This window comes from Artemia sp. Qi Xiang Cuo, chromosome 1, assembly GCF_049724085.1.
Source record: "Artemia sp. Qi Xiang Cuo chromosome 1, ASM4972408v1, whole genome shotgun sequence".
Taxonomy (NCBI): domain Eukaryota; kingdom Metazoa; phylum Arthropoda; class Branchiopoda; order Anostraca; family Artemiidae; genus Artemia; species Artemia sp. Qi Xiang Cuo.
Genome location: NC_142794.1, coordinates 36,524,657 through 36,542,109, shown reverse-complemented (window position 1 = coordinate 36,542,109; position 17,453 = coordinate 36,524,657). Strand labels below are relative to the sequence as shown.

Sequence of the window (17,453 nt, the reverse complement as noted above, 5' to 3'; positions counted from 1 at the left end):
CCCTAATATATGTAATAATTTCTGTTTGTTTTAAGTTTTAATGGTGCTCCTTACTTTCAGTTGAAAACTTGTTTTTTTTATTTAATTTTTGATCTTTTTTAAATTATTTGAAAAAAACTACGTTTTCTAAAGAGTTAAAGAGGCTGAGTTACAAGGTCGAACCTTAAAACGTACAGGGATTAGGAGGCACAGTTGGGGGGCTGCCGCCCCCACAAACCCCCGCTTTTACTTAGATAACTTTAATAAATCAAATAATATTAACATTTTGATCACTAAATATCAGTAAATGTATATTAAACTGACAATACACATTCATTTGTATTTTTCTCAGTAAAGTACAAATTATGTTATGGCCTTGAGAAGGCATAAGAGTTTTGACTCGGTTATTTATTGTAATTTCTGTTTGTTTTGGGTTTCATTTATTTATCGATACTGATTTGTGGTAGTTTCATGCTTGGTAGATAATTTGATTTTATTTCTGCTAATTTTTTGTTTAATGGAATTCTTTACTGTGCTTTGAAAAAACTTATTTTGTGAAAAGTCTTTTTTTAATTAATTTCTGTTCTTTTTATATTGACAGTCTTTTCAGGGAAAAAGAAAATAATACTCTAATTTTTTTCGTTTTTTTTAAGACTTTTTAGTTTGGCCTGCTATTTGTATGCTTCGAAAAAAATTTCCAGCAATTTTTAACAACGTACAACCTTCTAAAAATCTGGACACAAATAGTAGTGTTTAATTTAGTTCCATATGTCCTCTAGTTGACCTGAAATGGAAAACTTGGTGCCATTCGCAAAAAAATCTGTTTACTTTCTTTGATAGCTTGGATACATTTACGCTATTTTGATTGGTTAAATTTTAAAAGCAGAAGTAGCCCCCAAAGTTTTAACATAATACCCTCAGTCGTTCTTGGGATACTGCTGAGATGCCTTATTGGGAATTAGCATTAACGCAGTGAATTTTGATTCAATCTTAAGGCAACATTTAGTTTTTAAACATAAAGGCAAATGAGAGGGTGGATGTGGGTCTTGGGATTAGTTTCCCTCCAATCACTTTAGACTATTAAAAAGGGCATCATCCCTTTCTATTTTTAATCGAATGAGCCCTTTTCGAAGCTCCTACGACAACTCCTGTGATACGAAGTGCCCTGATCTAAACAACAACGACAAAAACAACAAAAATAATACATTATACCCACATTGATCTTTACTATAAGTATGTCACGCCTTCCAATAACTTCCGACTATTAAAAAAGGCACAAGGCCTTTCGATTATATATACCTTATATGCCCCCAGGGCATAACCTAAAACCCTTATCCTAAAGGCTATGAGGGTGGGTTTCACCTCAAGACCTAATTTCAAGAACTCTCAACTACGTTAAACAAAATTGCTATCTCAAAATTTTGATTGGATTTGTCTGGGAAAATGGTGGGAGTGAGAGGGGCGTTATATACACATATATAATTTCCAGAACTTTCTGCAACGTTGAAGAAATGGCTATCTGAAAAATTTGATTGGATGTGTTGAGGGGTGGGTAATTACTCTCCACTTACTTTTGACTATTAAAAAGGGCAATTTAGATTTCCAATCAAATGAACCCTTTTGGAAATTACTACAACAACTTTATATATAAACCTTATATGCCCCCAGGGCGTAACTTACAACCCTTGCCCTGAGGTCTGATGGGGTTATCATCCTAAAAGACCTAATTTCCAGATTTTTCGACTACGTTGAACAAATGGGATATCTCAAAATTTTGATTGCATGTGTTTGGGGAAATGGTGGGCGTGAGAGGGAGACTAGTTGCCCTTCAATCACTTTCGGCAATTAAAAGGGCACTAGCCCTTTCAATTTCCAATTGAATCAGCCCTTTTTGAAGTTTATACAACAATGCTTTCTACAAAAACCTTATATGCCCCCAAGGCATAACTTACGACCCTTGCCCTGAGGGCTGTGGGGGTGGAGGCGTTGTCATCCTTAAAGACCTAATTTCCAAAACTTTCAACTACGTTGAATAAAATGGCTATTCAAAACTTTTGATTGGATGTGTTTGGGGGAAAAGTGGGCGAGAGAGGGGGGTTAGTTGCCCTCAAATCACTTTCGAGACTATTAAAAAGGGCACTAGCCCTTTGAATTTCCAATCAAATGAGCCCTTCTTCAAGTTTTTAAGACAAAGATTTCAATAAAAACTTATATGCCCCCAGGGCATAACTTATAACTCTTGCCCTGAAGACTGTGGGGGGAGTGTTCTAATAAAAGGTATAGTTTCCTGAACTTTAAACTGCGTGAAAAAAATGGCTCAAAAATCAAAATTTTCGATTGGATATTTTTGGGGAAATGATGGGCGTGGAAGGGATGCTATTTGCCTTCCAAACACTTTCAACTATTAATAGAGCAATAGCCAGTTTAATTTCCAATCGAATGAGCCCTTTTTGAAGTTTCTATGACAACACATTGTACAGAAACCTTATATACATCAAGGGCATAACTTACAACCCTTGGTGGGCGTGAGAGGGGGATTAGATGTCCTCCAATCGCTTTAGACTATTAAAAAGGGCAATAACCCTTTGAATTTCCAGTTGAATGAGCCTTTTTTGAAGTTTCTATGACAAAGCTTTCTATAAAAACCTTATATACCCCAGGGCCTAACTAACAACTTTTGCCCTGAGGGCTGGTGGGGAGTGTCCTCCTCTAAAACATAATTTCTATCTGGAAATCAAAGACGCTGAACAAAATGGCTATCTAGAAATTTTGATTAGATGTGTTTGGGGAAAAGGTGGGCATGAGAGGGGGGTTAGTTGCCCTCCAATAACTTTTGACTATTAAAAGGGCACCTTTGAATTTCCAATTGAATGAGCCCTTTTTCGAGTTTCTAGAACAAAGATTTCAATAAAAACTTATATGTCCCCAGGGCATAACTTAAAACCCTTGCCCTGAAGACTGTGGGGGGAGTTTCCTGCTCAAAGGTATAATTTCCTGAACTTTAAACTGCGTGGAAGAAAAGACTATCTCAAAATTTATATTGGATGTTTTTGGGGAAATACTGGGCGTGGAAGGGGTGTTAGCTGCCTTCCAATCACTTTCGACTATTAATAGGGCAATAACAATTTCAATTTCCAATCGATTGAGCCCTTTTTGAAGTTTCTACGACAAATCGTTCTATAGAAACCTTGCCCTAAGGACATGACTTACAACCCTTGACTTGAGGGCTGTGGGGGGGGGGAGGGCGTTGTCATCCTCAGACTTAATTTCCAGAACTTTTAACTATGTTGAACAAAACGGCTATCTTAAAATTTTGATTGGATGTGTTTGGGGAAAAGGTGGGCTTGAGAGGGGGGTTAGTTGCCCTCCAATCGCTATTGGCTATCAAAAAGGGCACTAGCCCTTTGAATTTCTAGTCAAATGAGCCTTTTTTGAAGTTTCTACGACAAAGCTTTCAATAAAAACCTTATATGCCTCAGGGCATAACTTACAACCCTTGCCCAGAGGGCAGTGGGGGAGTGTCCTCCTCAAAAACATAATTGCTATCTGGAAATCAACAATGCTGAACAAAATGGCTATCTAGAAATTTTGATTGGATGTGTTTGGGGAAATGGGATTTGTTATCCTGAAAGACATCCTCTCTGATAGGCTTAACAAAATGGCTATATTGAAATTTTGATTGAAACTGTTTGAGGAAATGATAGGCTTGGAGGGAGACACTTGCCATCTGATCACTTCTGACTAATAAAAAAAGGCACTAGTCCTCTCAATTTCCAGTCAAATGAGCCTTTTTTGAAACTTCTACAACAAAAATTTCTATAAAAATGTTAGATGCCCCAAAGGCAAAACTTGCAATCCTTGTCTTGAGGGTTATGGGGGAAGGGTTGTCATCCTCAAAGACATAGTTTCCAGACTTATCACTTTTGACTATTAAAAAGGGCACCAGCCCTCTCAATTTCCAATTGAGAGCCCCTTTTGAAGTTTCTATGACAATACTATCTATAAGAGCCTTACATGCCCCAAGGACATAACTTACAACCTTTGCCCTTGAGGTGTGTCATCCTCAAATACATAATTTCCAGAACTTTCAACTATGTTTAACAGAATGGTTATCTTAAAACTTTGCTTGAATGTGTTTGGGGAGACTGTGGGCATGAGAGGGGGGTTAGTTGTTCTCCATTCACTTTAAACAATTAAAACAGGCACTACCCCTTTCAATTTGCAATCAAATGAGCCCTTTTTGAAGTTTCTATGACAAAAACCATTAATTACCCCAGGGCATAACTTAATATCTCAAAATTTTGATTGGATGTGTTTAAGGAAATGGTGGGCATGGGAGGGGGGTTAGTTGTTCTTCAATCACATTCAAAAATTAAAAAGGGTTCTAGCCTTTTCGATTTCCAATTGAATGATCCCTTTTTGAAGTTTCTATGGCAACTCCTTCTATAAAGCTTCATATGCCCCCAGGACATAACTTACAACCCTTGCCATGAGGGCTTTGGGGAGTTGTCATCCTCAAAGACCTAATTTCCAGAAGTTTCAACTATGTTAAAAAAAATAGCTATCTCTAAATTTGACTGAATGTTTTTGGGGAAAAGGTGGGCGTGAGAGGGGGGTTAGCTGCCCTCCAATCACTTTCGACTATTAAAAAGGGCACTAGCCTGTGGAATTTCCAGTTGAATGAGCCTTTTTTGAAGTTTCTACAACAAAGCTTTCTATAAAAACCATATATGCCCCAGGGCATAACACAACCCTTGCCCTGGGGGCTATGGGGGAGTGTCCTCCTCAAAAACATAATTTCAATCTGGAAATCAATGACGCTGAACGAAATGGCAAGCTAGAAATTTTGATTGGATGTGTTTGGGGGAAAGGTGGGCGTGAGAGGGGGGCTAGTTGCCCTCAAATCACTTTCGACTATTAAAAAGGGCACTAGACCTTTGAATTTCCAATCGAATGAGCCGTTTTTCAAGTTTCTAGGACAAAGATTTCAATAAAAACCTATAAGCCCTATAACCATTGCCCTGAAGACTGTGGGGGGAGTGTCCTGCTCAAAGGTATAATTTCCTGAACTTTAAACTGCATGGAACAAAAAGGTTATCTCAAAACTTTGATTGAATGAGTTTGGGGAATTGGTGGACATGGAAGGGGTTTTAGTTGCCTTCCAATCACTTTTGATTATTAAAAAGAGCACTAGCCCTTTGAATTTCCAATTGAATGAGTCTTTTTTGATGCTTCTATTACAATGCTTCTATAAAAACCTTATATGCCCCCAGGGCATAACTTACAACCCTTGCCCTGAGGGCTGTGGGGGGGGGGGGGAAGGTAGTCATCCACAAAGATCTAATTTCCAAAACTTTCAACGACGTTGAAAAAATGGCTATCTTAAAATTTTGATTGGATATGTTTGGGGAAAAGGTGGGCATGAGAGGGGGATTATTTGCCCTCCAATTACTTTTGACTATTAAAAATGGCACTAGCCCTTTGAATTTCCAATTGAATGAGCCTTTTTTGAAGTTTCTATGACAATGCTTCTATAAAAACCTTATATGCCCCCAGGGCATAACTTACAGCCCTTGCCCTGAGGGCTGTGGGGGAGTGTCCTCCTCAAAAACATAATTTCTATCTGGAAATCAACTACATTGAACAAAATGGCTATCTCAAAATTTTGATTTAATGTGTTTGGGGAAATAGTGGGTGTGGAAGGGGTGTTAGTTGCCTTCCAATCACTTTTGACTATTGAAAAGGGCACTAGCCACTCCAATTTCCAATCCAATGAGCCCTTTTCGAAGTTTCTATGACAACCCTTCAATACGAAGTGTCCAGGTATGGAGGGAAAAAATAATAATAAATTGTGCCAACATCATTCTTTACTTAGGCAGGGCTATTGTGCTGCCTATGATGAAAAGTGGTATTTCAAAACTTTGAATTTGCATCTTAATGTTTGTGCTAAAATCCAATTTTTAATTAACTAGACAGCATCAGCACATATCAATGCATCAACTTGACTTCAGCCATAGCCTTGGAGCTATGCCAACAAGCCAACCATATCAAGCCATAGCCAACAAGGCCATAGCCTTGGAGAATATAGTCAGTACAGAAATCCTGCCATATCTCCTGTCCAACAGCATTCTGTCCTTAAACCAGCATGGCTTCCTCTCGGGTAAGTCAGGAGAGAAAACTTTCTTGAGACATATATTATTACTTGCCTCCTGGATACGGGGATACCAGTGGACTTGACACTACTTGATCTTGCCAAAGCATTTGACAAGCTACCACACAAAAATCTCAAAGCAAGTTATCAGCTGTTGGCATTCATACTGACATGGTCAAATGGGTTATGAGTTTCAAGAGAAATTGGAAGCAGTAGGTCTGTCTTTTTGCAAATAAAGGTGACAAAGTCTTTTCACTATGATGTGAAGTCATCAATGGAGTCCCTGAGGGTAAAGTTTTGGGCCCTACCCTCTTCCTTGATTACATCAACGATATGACAAAGGAATTCACCAATTACATCACACATTATGCTAATGATTCCAAGCTCTTTGGAACAGCAGACCAATAAAGCCTACAGTCTGATCTCCTGAAAATCCTAACCTGGGCAAATGATTGGCTGCTATTGGAGTTTAACATCACAAGGTGCAGCACCCTCCACTTTGGCAACAACAACCTATGCCATAAATACATGATGCTTGACAAGGGGTCACAGTCTTACATCCAGCTGCCAACTAACCATGATGAAAGAGATTAGGATGTTATAGTTGATGACCAACTTAAATTCCATGAACACTGGCTATCAGCAGTATCGAAAACCTTTGTCTTGGCTTGCTCAAATTGACAATCACCAGCCACTCTCAGTCTGTCTTCCTGAGGCTGTTGTTGGTCCTATTCCAGATTTTGGGACATGTCTTACCTACCCCTCCTATAAGAGTAACAATAGCCTAGTCAAAGTTGTTCAAAGGCATGCCACAAAATGCATTAATGGTCTGCAAAATATGCCATATAATAAGAGACTGGAGTAACTACAAATCCTAACACTTGTCTTCAGACACAGGCATAGTGACATGATGCTGACCTACAAATATAATAGCAAACCAAATGATACTCTCTTCACAGAACATGTCATTCATCTTAAATCTCTGACTATTGAGGGGATTGAGTCCTTTTTGATAAAAAATATATAATCAAACATCCTCAATAATTGTGGGTGTTATGTATAGAAGCCTCAGTACTCCCAGTATTTCAAACTGCAAATCTACTTTAGCTGCTATGCTTTCACATGTAAGGTCTGATTTTGCAAATTATTATATTTTCCTTCTGGGGGACTTTAATCTTCCTGAAATCCAATAGATTGATTGACTTGATTTTTGTAATAGGGATTTTCCTTTTATGTCTGCCCTTGCTGATAATTATCTCTGTCAAACAATATCTCAACCAATTTGTTTCAGAGAGGGCCAAGCTTCTAATTTTCTTAATCTGGTTATTCTTTGCAATCCAGATCTTCTTATTCAGAATGTAATATCCACACTTCTTGATAACAGCTGCCATGTTGTAACTATGTGAGTTATGTTTGCAAACTGAACAACCTTTTTCTAAGCAATAAAAATATATTAATTACAATCTAGTTTCCAAAGGATTTGCCAATGTCAGTTGAAAACAGCTTATTATTGATCATATTGATGCAAGTTTTGTCTAATATGAAAATTGAAATTTTTCATGCTTAAGTCATGCACTAGAATTTGTTAGGCATAACAGCCCAAAAGTTTACCTTTTTCAACTATGGAAATAAGTATGCTAAGTAACAGAAAACACTTTTGATTGTTGATACAATAGTTCTAAAGAACTTATGTCCCTCAAAATGAGCAAAGCTACTGGTCCAGACTGCCTTCATCCTTGTATCCTTCATGAATGTCAAACAGTTTTATGCCAACCACACTCTTTGCTATTCAATTTATCATTGTATCAATCCAGACTACCCCTGGACTGCAAAACTGCCAATACCATTCCAATATTTAAGAAAGGTAGACAGAACCATGCTAAAAATTATTGAACTATTAGCTAGACATCATCAGTTGTTAAAGTTGAAAGCATAACCAATTCTGCAGTTATTAGACATTGTGAAACAAATAATCTCTAGCACAGCTCACAGCATGGCTTTTGTTCTGGAAGATCTGTTAATACCAATCTACTTGAATCATGTGACCACATCACTGTTTTACTTGATACTGGGATAGACTGTTGACATGATACTGCTTGACTTTTTAAAGCCTTTGACAAAGTTTGTCACAAGCAACTTGCAATTAAGCTACATGCAGTCAAGCTTGAAGAGAAATACCTGCTCTGGATCCTTGATTTTCTTTACCTGCACTCTCAACCCTAGGGCTGGTTAAGCAATACCCTTTCCAGTAAATCCTTGGAAGTCATCAGTCTTTGGTATAAGGGACTTGTTAGCTCAAGCTTAAAGTTAAAATGTCTCTAGCCTCCCCTTATTTTAATAGACATAGAAGTTCTGGAAGATGGACAAGATGTGCCACCAAAGTGATATTCAGCATGTGGGAGCTTTCCTCCCTGCAAGATTATCAAAGCTTAAGTTCCTAACACTTGTATGCAGAAGAAATAGAGGGGATGTCATTCTGATCTCTAACTTAATGAAGGCTGCTACTCTCCCAGCATTATTTCCAATTGTTGGTGCTAATTCAAGAACTGGAGGTCATCAACTGCAACTTGTTAAGCAGTCTATCCTATCCAGATTCTACACTCAATTATTTTCCTCAAGAATTGTCAATGATTAGAAAAAACTCACTTGACACACAGCTACTGCAGAATCTATTAACATTTTCAAATCAAGACTGGATGCTGAGTGGTCAATTCAAATGGGAAGCTATTGATCACCAAACTGCACCTGGTCACTAAATAAAATAGATCACAACTTCAATCATCAACTCTAGTGCTTCACAAGGATAAATCCAAGATTGCTCCAAGCTACAATTTAATTTAGTATGTTTTTGGTCAGTCTGGAGACCTATCTATTACCTTAATTCACACTTTGAGGCAAAATAAGATTTAATGTCATATGTATGGCTCCATTGTTGAGATGGCAATTCAAACACTTTACACAAAATGTAAAAAGAGGGTTGTGACAGTGTTTAGAGCCCAGTGGCGCACCCTTCAACTAGGAGAATGCAAGGATAGATGTAATATAAGCCCATTTGGTAAAAGTGACAAGACAGGTATTATCAAGGGACCACTCTTCTGTGGTTTAGAGTAGACACTGCCAAACAGGATCAATTTCTAATGGAGTATGCAAAACTGATTTGAATTTTGACAAAACTATATTATACCTTAATTTTCTGTTTTTTTTTTCTCTGAAAAAAAAAAAAATCATTTTCACTGACATGAATATCTACCTGAGTTCTGCCCTATGATAGACGGATATCTATAAACAAGTGAACTGGGATCATTTTTATACAATTAATCAAAAAACTTTTTGCGCAAAATAAAGATTTTCAAAAAAGTCAAGAACTCCATTAAACCAAAAAATGAACAAAAATATAATCAAATACTCTACCAAGCATACAACCACCACAAATCAATATTAATATATAAATGAAACCAAAAACAAACAGAAATTAAAATAAGTCAAACCCAAAACAAGCAGTAATTAATCTGAGTAGGGTTCTAAACCCTATAAATTTCTAAGAGCCAGAACATGATTTGTACTTTACTAGAAAAAATTCAAATCAATTTCCTGAAAAATATGTGCATTGTCAGTTTAATATACATATGCTGATGTTTATTCCTTAAGATCTTAATTTATTTTTGACTTCTTGAAGTTATAATAGTGAAAACATTTAAAAAGAATTTTTTCAGTAAAGTACAAATTATATTCAAAAGATTATTTAAAAACAAATATATAAATTGATTCTATTTTTGTTCATTTTTGGTTTAATAGAGTTCTTTACTTTTTTGGAGAAACTTATTTTGTGCAATGTTTTTTTTTATTAATTTTTGTTTGTTTTACATTATATATAGAAAGAGTGAGCCTCTTCTGAAGTTAAACAACCATCCCTTCCATAAAAACCTTTAATACCCCCTGGGCATAACTTACAACCCTTGCCCTTAGTCTCTAGGGTTAGTCTCAGCCCCAAAAGCCTTGTTATATGATATTAAGACTATTCTGAATAGAATTGCTATCTCATAATTTTTATTAGACTCACTTCAGGACAATATGACATGCATGTAGAGGGGAGTTGGTAGCTGCCCTCTGATTACTTTGACTCTTAAAAAGGGCATTAGAGTGTCTGGTTATCAATCCAATGAACCCCCTTTGAAGTTTATATGACCAAACTTTCTATACAAACCCTATATGTCCCCAGGGTGAAACTTACAATCCTTGCCCTGAGGGCTGCGGGGATTTGTTATCCTGAAAGACATAATTTCCAGACCTCTGATAGGCTTAAATAAATGGCTATATTGAAATTTTGATTGAAACTGTTTGAGGAAATGATAGGCTTGGAGGGAGACATTTGTTCTCTGATCACTTTTGACTAATAAAAAAGGCACGAGTCCTCTCAATTTCCAATCAAATGAGCCCTTTTTGAAACTTCTACAATAAAAATTTCAATAAAAATGTTAGATGCCGCAAAGGCAAAACTTGCAATCCTTGTCTTAAGGGTTATGGGGGGAGGGTTGTCATCCTCAAAGACATAATTTCCAGACTTTTCAACTATATTGAACAAAATGGCTATCTGAAAATTTTGATTAGATATGTTTGTGGAAATGGTAAGCGTGAGAGGGGGTTGGTTACCCTCCGTCACTTTTGACTATTAAAAATGGCCCTAGCCCTTTGAATTGCTAATTGAATGAGCTCTTTTAGAATTTTCTTTGACAATGCTTTCTATAAAAATCTTATATGCCCCCAGGGCATTACTTACAACCCTTGCCCTGAGGGTTGTGGGGTAGTCTCCTCCTCACAAACATAATTTCTATCTGGAAATAAACTATGCTGAACAAAATAGCTATCTTGAAATTTTCATTGGATGTGTTTGGGGAAATTGTGGGCATAAAAGAGGTGTTTGTTGCCTTCCAATCACATTTGACTATTAAAAAGGGCACAAGTCACTTCAATTTCCAATTGAATGAGCCCTTTTTGAAGTTTCTACAACATCTCCTTTGATACAAAGTGCCCTGATCTAAAGAAAACAAAATTAAATAACACATTATGTCAACATTGTTCTTTATTTAGGCAGTGCTACTGAACTGCCTATGATTCTGAAAAAGACTTATGCCAGCTTTGTCTCTCATTCAGACTATCTGTCTTGGCTTTTTCTCTAATTAGTCATGGTTTGATGGCAACTTGATTTTAATTCAAAAATTGACAGACTATCTATCTAGAGTCAACTAAAACCCCTTATAGTTTTGGAAATGCAGTTGTGTTATTTGAGTAGATTTTTAAGCCATCAATATCAACAGGTTTTTCCTAAATTTAGGAAATGTAGATTTGTAGTGGATCATATAATTTAGCCAACATGCAAGTGCAAATGTCATTTGAGGCTTTTTTTATTCTCTTTCATAATTCAATAATTGCTTCTGGGGCTACTTTCATCTCAAGCCCTTAAAGGGGTTCCAAAGTAATTTCATTGGTAATGTTCTATTAACAGGGCCCTATTATATAGTGCTAATTTGGTTAATGCTAATGAAATAGAATAGGATGAATAAATAATAGCTTAGAAACAAATTTGGGCTATATATTTGCACATTAGGGGGGTAGGAGGGGGAGGGGGGCAAAGCACATTGCCTACAAAAAAATCAAGGCTACCAATATTCTCAGCTTTAGCCACAGAAACCTTTGTGGTTGCAACCTAAAGCTTCAAGAGGAGAGGTTCCAAAAGGATATCAGCCAATGGGCATTCAAGAACTGAGTAACACAACACTAGAACAAGCTACCATTTGAAGTCATCAATGCCAACTCATTAAACTTGTTCAAGCAGGAACTGGACAAATACTACAGTGAAAGTGCCTATAATTTTTTTCAATTTAAAAGATTTTTGTAGAGGCCCTGTGGCCTATTTCTTTTGCATTATATTATTATATGAAATAAATAACCAAAACTAACCTAGGTACCTCCCCCCCCCCCTAAACCCCAAAAAACAACAATTTAAATACAGTTCTTGCCTTTGTTTTATGTCCCAGAAGGCATTGTAAACATGTTTTCATCATGTGTCTTGGTCTTTTTCATGACTGGTATGCATTGCTGTATATATAAGAGCCTGGTAAATAGAACAGTGCCATTTTGTTTTTGTAACCACACAAAGAAGTTATCAACACTAATTATGTTATTGAAGAGTGGTTAAAAACATATCACTAGGTAATAAATAAGTTGTTCAAGAGTAATGTATTCCAAAAATACTTAGGCTATTTATAAAAATTCAAACCTTATTTATTAGGCAACTAAAACATAGGACCTAAACTGTTGTCTTACCTTTTCAATTTAAGGGTATGCTTTTCAAATTTCATTGATTAAGATAGTCCTGAATTTTGTAATTGGAAACTTCGTTGTTGAAACAAGCCCTTAAATTGAAATGGTAGGAAAACTGTTTATATTTGAGTTGCCTAATAAATGAGGTTTGATTTTTTTTTATAAATAATTTTGGAATGTATTACTCTTGAACAACTTATTTATAAACTAGTGATGTATTTTTAACCACTTTTCAATAAATTAACTAGTGTTAACAACCTCTTTGTGGGGTTACAAAAATGAAATACATTTGAGGCCCCTTTAAGGGCTCAAGATGCAACTAGCCCCAGAAGTGATTATTGAATGAAATACACTTGAGTGTATTTTACTGCTGCAACTAAAAAGGCATCAAATGATGTTTCCACTTTTTGCTTAGCTAAATTATATGACACACTGCAAATTTCCCAGTAGTGTATAGCTAATAGCACAGTATCTAAAATGTAGAAACTGTCCTAATATTAGGCTTATTCTGGATAGACATATAATATAATACAGATTTTAATTTTTACCCTTTTAAAGGCTACAACCAAAAATGTATCACCTTTAAGGACCTGTAAAGGGCAAAAGTTAAATTTCAGAACAAAACAATTATTATAATCAGAAAAAGCATTAAAAAATAAATATTTTACCTGAATTTGCCATTATTTTTTGTTAGCCTACTTGATTTTATCAGCATTGATTCAATTTACAAGTAGCCTAGATAGGTAAAAGCAAGAGCAATACATGGTGAACTGCATGGAAAATATATAGCCAAATTTAGGCTACAGACTATATTTGCACATTAGGGGGATTTGGGGGTAAAGTCTAGTGGGTCAATATATATGAAATCATATTATTGAATTAGGACTAAAGTGAATACACCATTTGATGCCTTTTTTATGCTGATTACAAATATAATAATCATTTCTATCGGAAATGAAATTCAGCCCCCCCCCCCCTATATAGGCTATACCTAACCTAACCCAACCTAACCCTGAATTGGCATATATAGGGGGGGGCTGAAATTCATTTCAAATAGAAATGCTTATAATATTCATAATAAGCATAAAAAAAGGCATCAAATGGTGTATTCACTTTAGTCCTAACTCAATAATATGATTTTGTATATATTGACTGTCTAGTGTAGCCTACTTACAGTCAAAATGTGTTAGCCTAACTACAATTAACCTGTAGGCCTGTAGGCTATTAGGCTAACCTATAAAGTAAGACTTAATTTCTTAACATGTTTCTATATAAACAGTCCCAATTCTAGGCTTTTACTGATAAACATTTACCAAATCATATTATTGAGTTATGAATAAAGTGATTATACCACTAAATGCCTTTTCTTAGGCTATGCTTTATACAAATATAATAATTATTTTTGTCAGAAATAAATTTTACCCCCACCCCTCCAATTTACACTAGCCTATATACAGGGTATATAACCTATTTGTACATTAGGGGAGTGGGGGTAAGTTTCATTTCTGATGTAAATGAGAGGTAAGTTTAAACTTTCCCCCCACCCCCCTAATGGACCAATATATACCCTGAATTGGTATATATAGAGGTGAGGGCTAAAATTTATTTCCAACAAAATCATTAGGCATTTATATTTGTAAAGAGCATAACAAGGCATTGAGTGGTATATTCACTTTATTTGTAACTCAATAATATGATTTGGTAAATATTTTACCCTTTTACGTAGGATAGGTAAAGTACCAGTGTGCAATTAAGCAAAATTATGTAGGCTATCAGCTAGGGTAAAAGACCAGTATCCAAATGAGCAAAATTATGTAAAACTTAAAACCTCATATCTTGTTATCAAATTAGAGTTGAAGAGGTTTGTATAGGCCAATGAATAGCTAAAAATCCAAGCTATGCAACAACATGGTTATTATTAAATTATTTAAGATCATTCACTGAAAATGATTAGTTTATTGACTTACCTAGAAAGACCTCTTTTTGGAAATACCAATTATCCTATCTTGATGTAAATATCTTTTTAGTGTTTCAGTATTATTCACATATTAATAGAAAGCTGATTGTCTTCTGATTCTAAAAATTTAACTTTTATTCCTTGATTTTTATTCTATAAATCCCAAACATTAAATATATATTTTTTTTCATTTCACTTGCTTGTCAAAACAGAGACCACACATTATATTTATGATGACAAATTACTCCCACTGGGCTGGCTCTAGTGAGAGATGATTGGGTCTACACTTGCATTGTGTCTAACTGTAGTAAAAAGGGGGCAATCCAAAAACCCATTGCTATTTTTCCAAAATGCCAAAGAAAAGTGGTCTTTCCCAAAAAGGGGTCTTTTACCCTAACTCAAACCCTCACATCCTGTTACCAAAGAGGAATTTAAAAGAACTGTATATGTCAATGAATAGCTAAAAATCTAAGCAATACATCAATATGGTTATTATTAAAACTTCCAAGTGTTCTGAGCTTTACCCCCCCCCGCTCAAAAACTGACAACCTTAGGCTATAGGCCTATTACCAAAATGCGCGTTCAGGACATTTAAAATCATCTGGAACTCTATCACATATTAATATAGTTGTACTCTAATACAGTCGTGAATTAAGTTAAATTAAGTCCTCCAACTCACACATATTGATTATTTCCTGTAAATCCAAAGTAGTTACTCATTTTTCCAGGGATGCCGTCAACTGATGAAAGAGAAACATTTCTATTTGGCAACAGGAAAATGGCTGATTTTTTTGTCTGCCATCTCTAAATGTAATACAGCATCTACATTTAACAATTAAAATTATCTATGACTATAGCGAGAATTGGTTAAAAGTCTATCTATAGATTTAGACTTAAAATTACGTTTCTAAATGGCTAGATAGACGTAGCACATTTTTAGCTAAAAACCGTCTTCTTTATGGCTGTCTTTCACACCGGCTTTTTGGAATCCGTCCAGAAAACGTACAGACGAGGCTCTAGATAATAGTCCCCGAAGCCGGAGGGGGGTCAATTACTCTCCACTCACTTTCTAATATTAAAAAGGGCAATTTTAATTTCCACTAAAATGAGCCCTGTTTGCAATTTCTACAACAACTCTCTATATAAACCTTATATGCCCCCAGGGCGGAACTTAAAACACTTGCCCTAAGGGCTCCGAGGGGGTTATCATCCTCAAAGACCAAACTTCCAGAAATTTCAACTACGTTGAACAAAATGGGTATATCAAAATTTTGATCGGATGTGTTTGGATAAATGGTGGGCGTGAGATGGGGGTTAGTTTCCCTCAAATCACTTTCGACTATCAAACAGGGCAGTAGTCATTTCAATGTCCAATCGAATAAGCCCTTTTTGAAGTTTCTACGACAACGCTTTCTATGAAAACCTTATATGCCCCCAGGGCATAACTTATAACTCTTGCCCTTAGGGCTCTTCGGGGAGGGTTGTCATCCTCAAAGACCTAATTTCCAGAACGTTCAACTACGTTGAACAAAATGCCTATCTCAAAATTTTTATTGGACGTGTTTGGGGGAAAAGTAGGCGCGAGAGGGGGGTTAGCTGCGCTCCAATCACTTTCTACTATTAAAATGGGCACTAGTCCTGTGAATTTCCAATCCAATGAGCCCTTTTTAAGTTTCTACAACAAAGCTTTCTGTAAAAACCATATATGCCCCCAGGGCAGAACTTACAACCCTTGCCCTGAGGGCTGTGGGGGGAGTGTCCTTCTCAAAAGCATAATTTCTATGTGGAAAGCAACTATGTTGTACGAAATGGCTATCTCAAAATTTTCATTGGATATGTCTGGGGAAATGGTTGGCGTCGAAGGGGTGTTAGTTGCCTTCCAATCACTTTCGACCATTAAAAAGGGCACTAGCTATTCCAATTTCAATCGAATGAGCTCTTTTCGAAGTTTCTAAGACAACTCATTCGATACGAAGTGCCCTGGTTTAAGGAAAAAAAGAAATAATACATTGTGCCAACATCGTTCTTTACTTAAGCGCTGCCTATAATTAATATATGTGTTAAAATAAATATCAGGAACAAATATTTTCAACAAAGTGTTAAATGTCAGTGAAAAAGTCATAATACGTCTTGCTTATTTAGTATATAACTAGAAAATAATCCATAGGGGCTCGCCTGTCCTTATTTATAATGCCTGTTCATACTGAATAGAAGCTAGACTACTGCATTCGCTCTTGTTTTTTCGTTCAGGGTTGCCATTTCACTAAATAAAACTCATTTTTCCTGTCATGGCTCAAGAACCTCCCGGCTCATGGACCTACAGGTACAGCTAATTTGTTTCGGCTAGCAATACAGATAATTTGCGAGGTACGACAAATAAAGAAAAGCTTGTCCAAAATCATTTACATTTCACACTGGCATGTGCCATCAAATCTCCTCTGCAGTTGAAAAGATGAAGTTAAAAAGATTTATTGATATGATATGCTTTTTAATAAAGTTAGTTTAATAACATTGAGAAATGAAACTCAGAGAGGAAAGAAACTAACAAAATGAAAAATAAAATCAAAAAGGGTGAAAAAACGAGGATTTTTTCAGCCAGTGGCGAACTATGAAGAAGACAAAATAAGCAAATATTTCGACAATAACCTCCACCAAGTCGTCCTCAGTGCTAAACAAAAAAGAAGACAAAGAAAAAAAGAAAACACGAAAATCTAACCTTTCGAAGTTTACCCTACAAAGACAGAACAGACATAAGATTGAGAGTGCTTAGTCTTTTGCCGGCCGCCACCAGTGGCCACCACACCCAACGGGCGGGGGGGGGTCTTTTTAAGTGATAAAAATAATGTTTTGTATAAGATGTATCGTATTTTTTATTGTCGTTTTTTTATAAGTGCATTTTTTGTAAGTCACTCCTCGTATTTTTTTAAAGTTTTTTTTTGTAAATTGTCTTTTATCTGTTTTTATAAGCATGCCTTGTTCCATTTTGTTGTTGTTGTCGGATATAGGTAAGTGGGATGACTCTGAGGTTATAGGGAAATTGTTTAT

At 36.0% G+C, this 17,453-nt stretch overlaps 1 protein-coding gene across 2 annotated transcripts in view; it reads right to left on the bottom strand.

The window, feature by feature from the left end:
• The window catches only part of Zn72D (Zinc-finger protein 72D), a 107,813-nt gene extending 92,651 nt beyond the window's left edge, over positions 1–15,162 (bottom strand). For both annotated transcript variants that reach the window (XM_089100543.1, XM_089100593.1), the window contains exon 1: positions 15,088–15,162. In XM_089100543.1, the coding sequence (XP_088956669.1) occupies positions 15,088–15,128 (41 nt within the window). In that variant the 5' untranslated portion in view covers positions 15,129–15,162. The remainder of the gene's footprint in view (positions 1–15,087) is intronic.
• Positions 15,163–17,453: the final 2,291 nt, after the last annotated feature.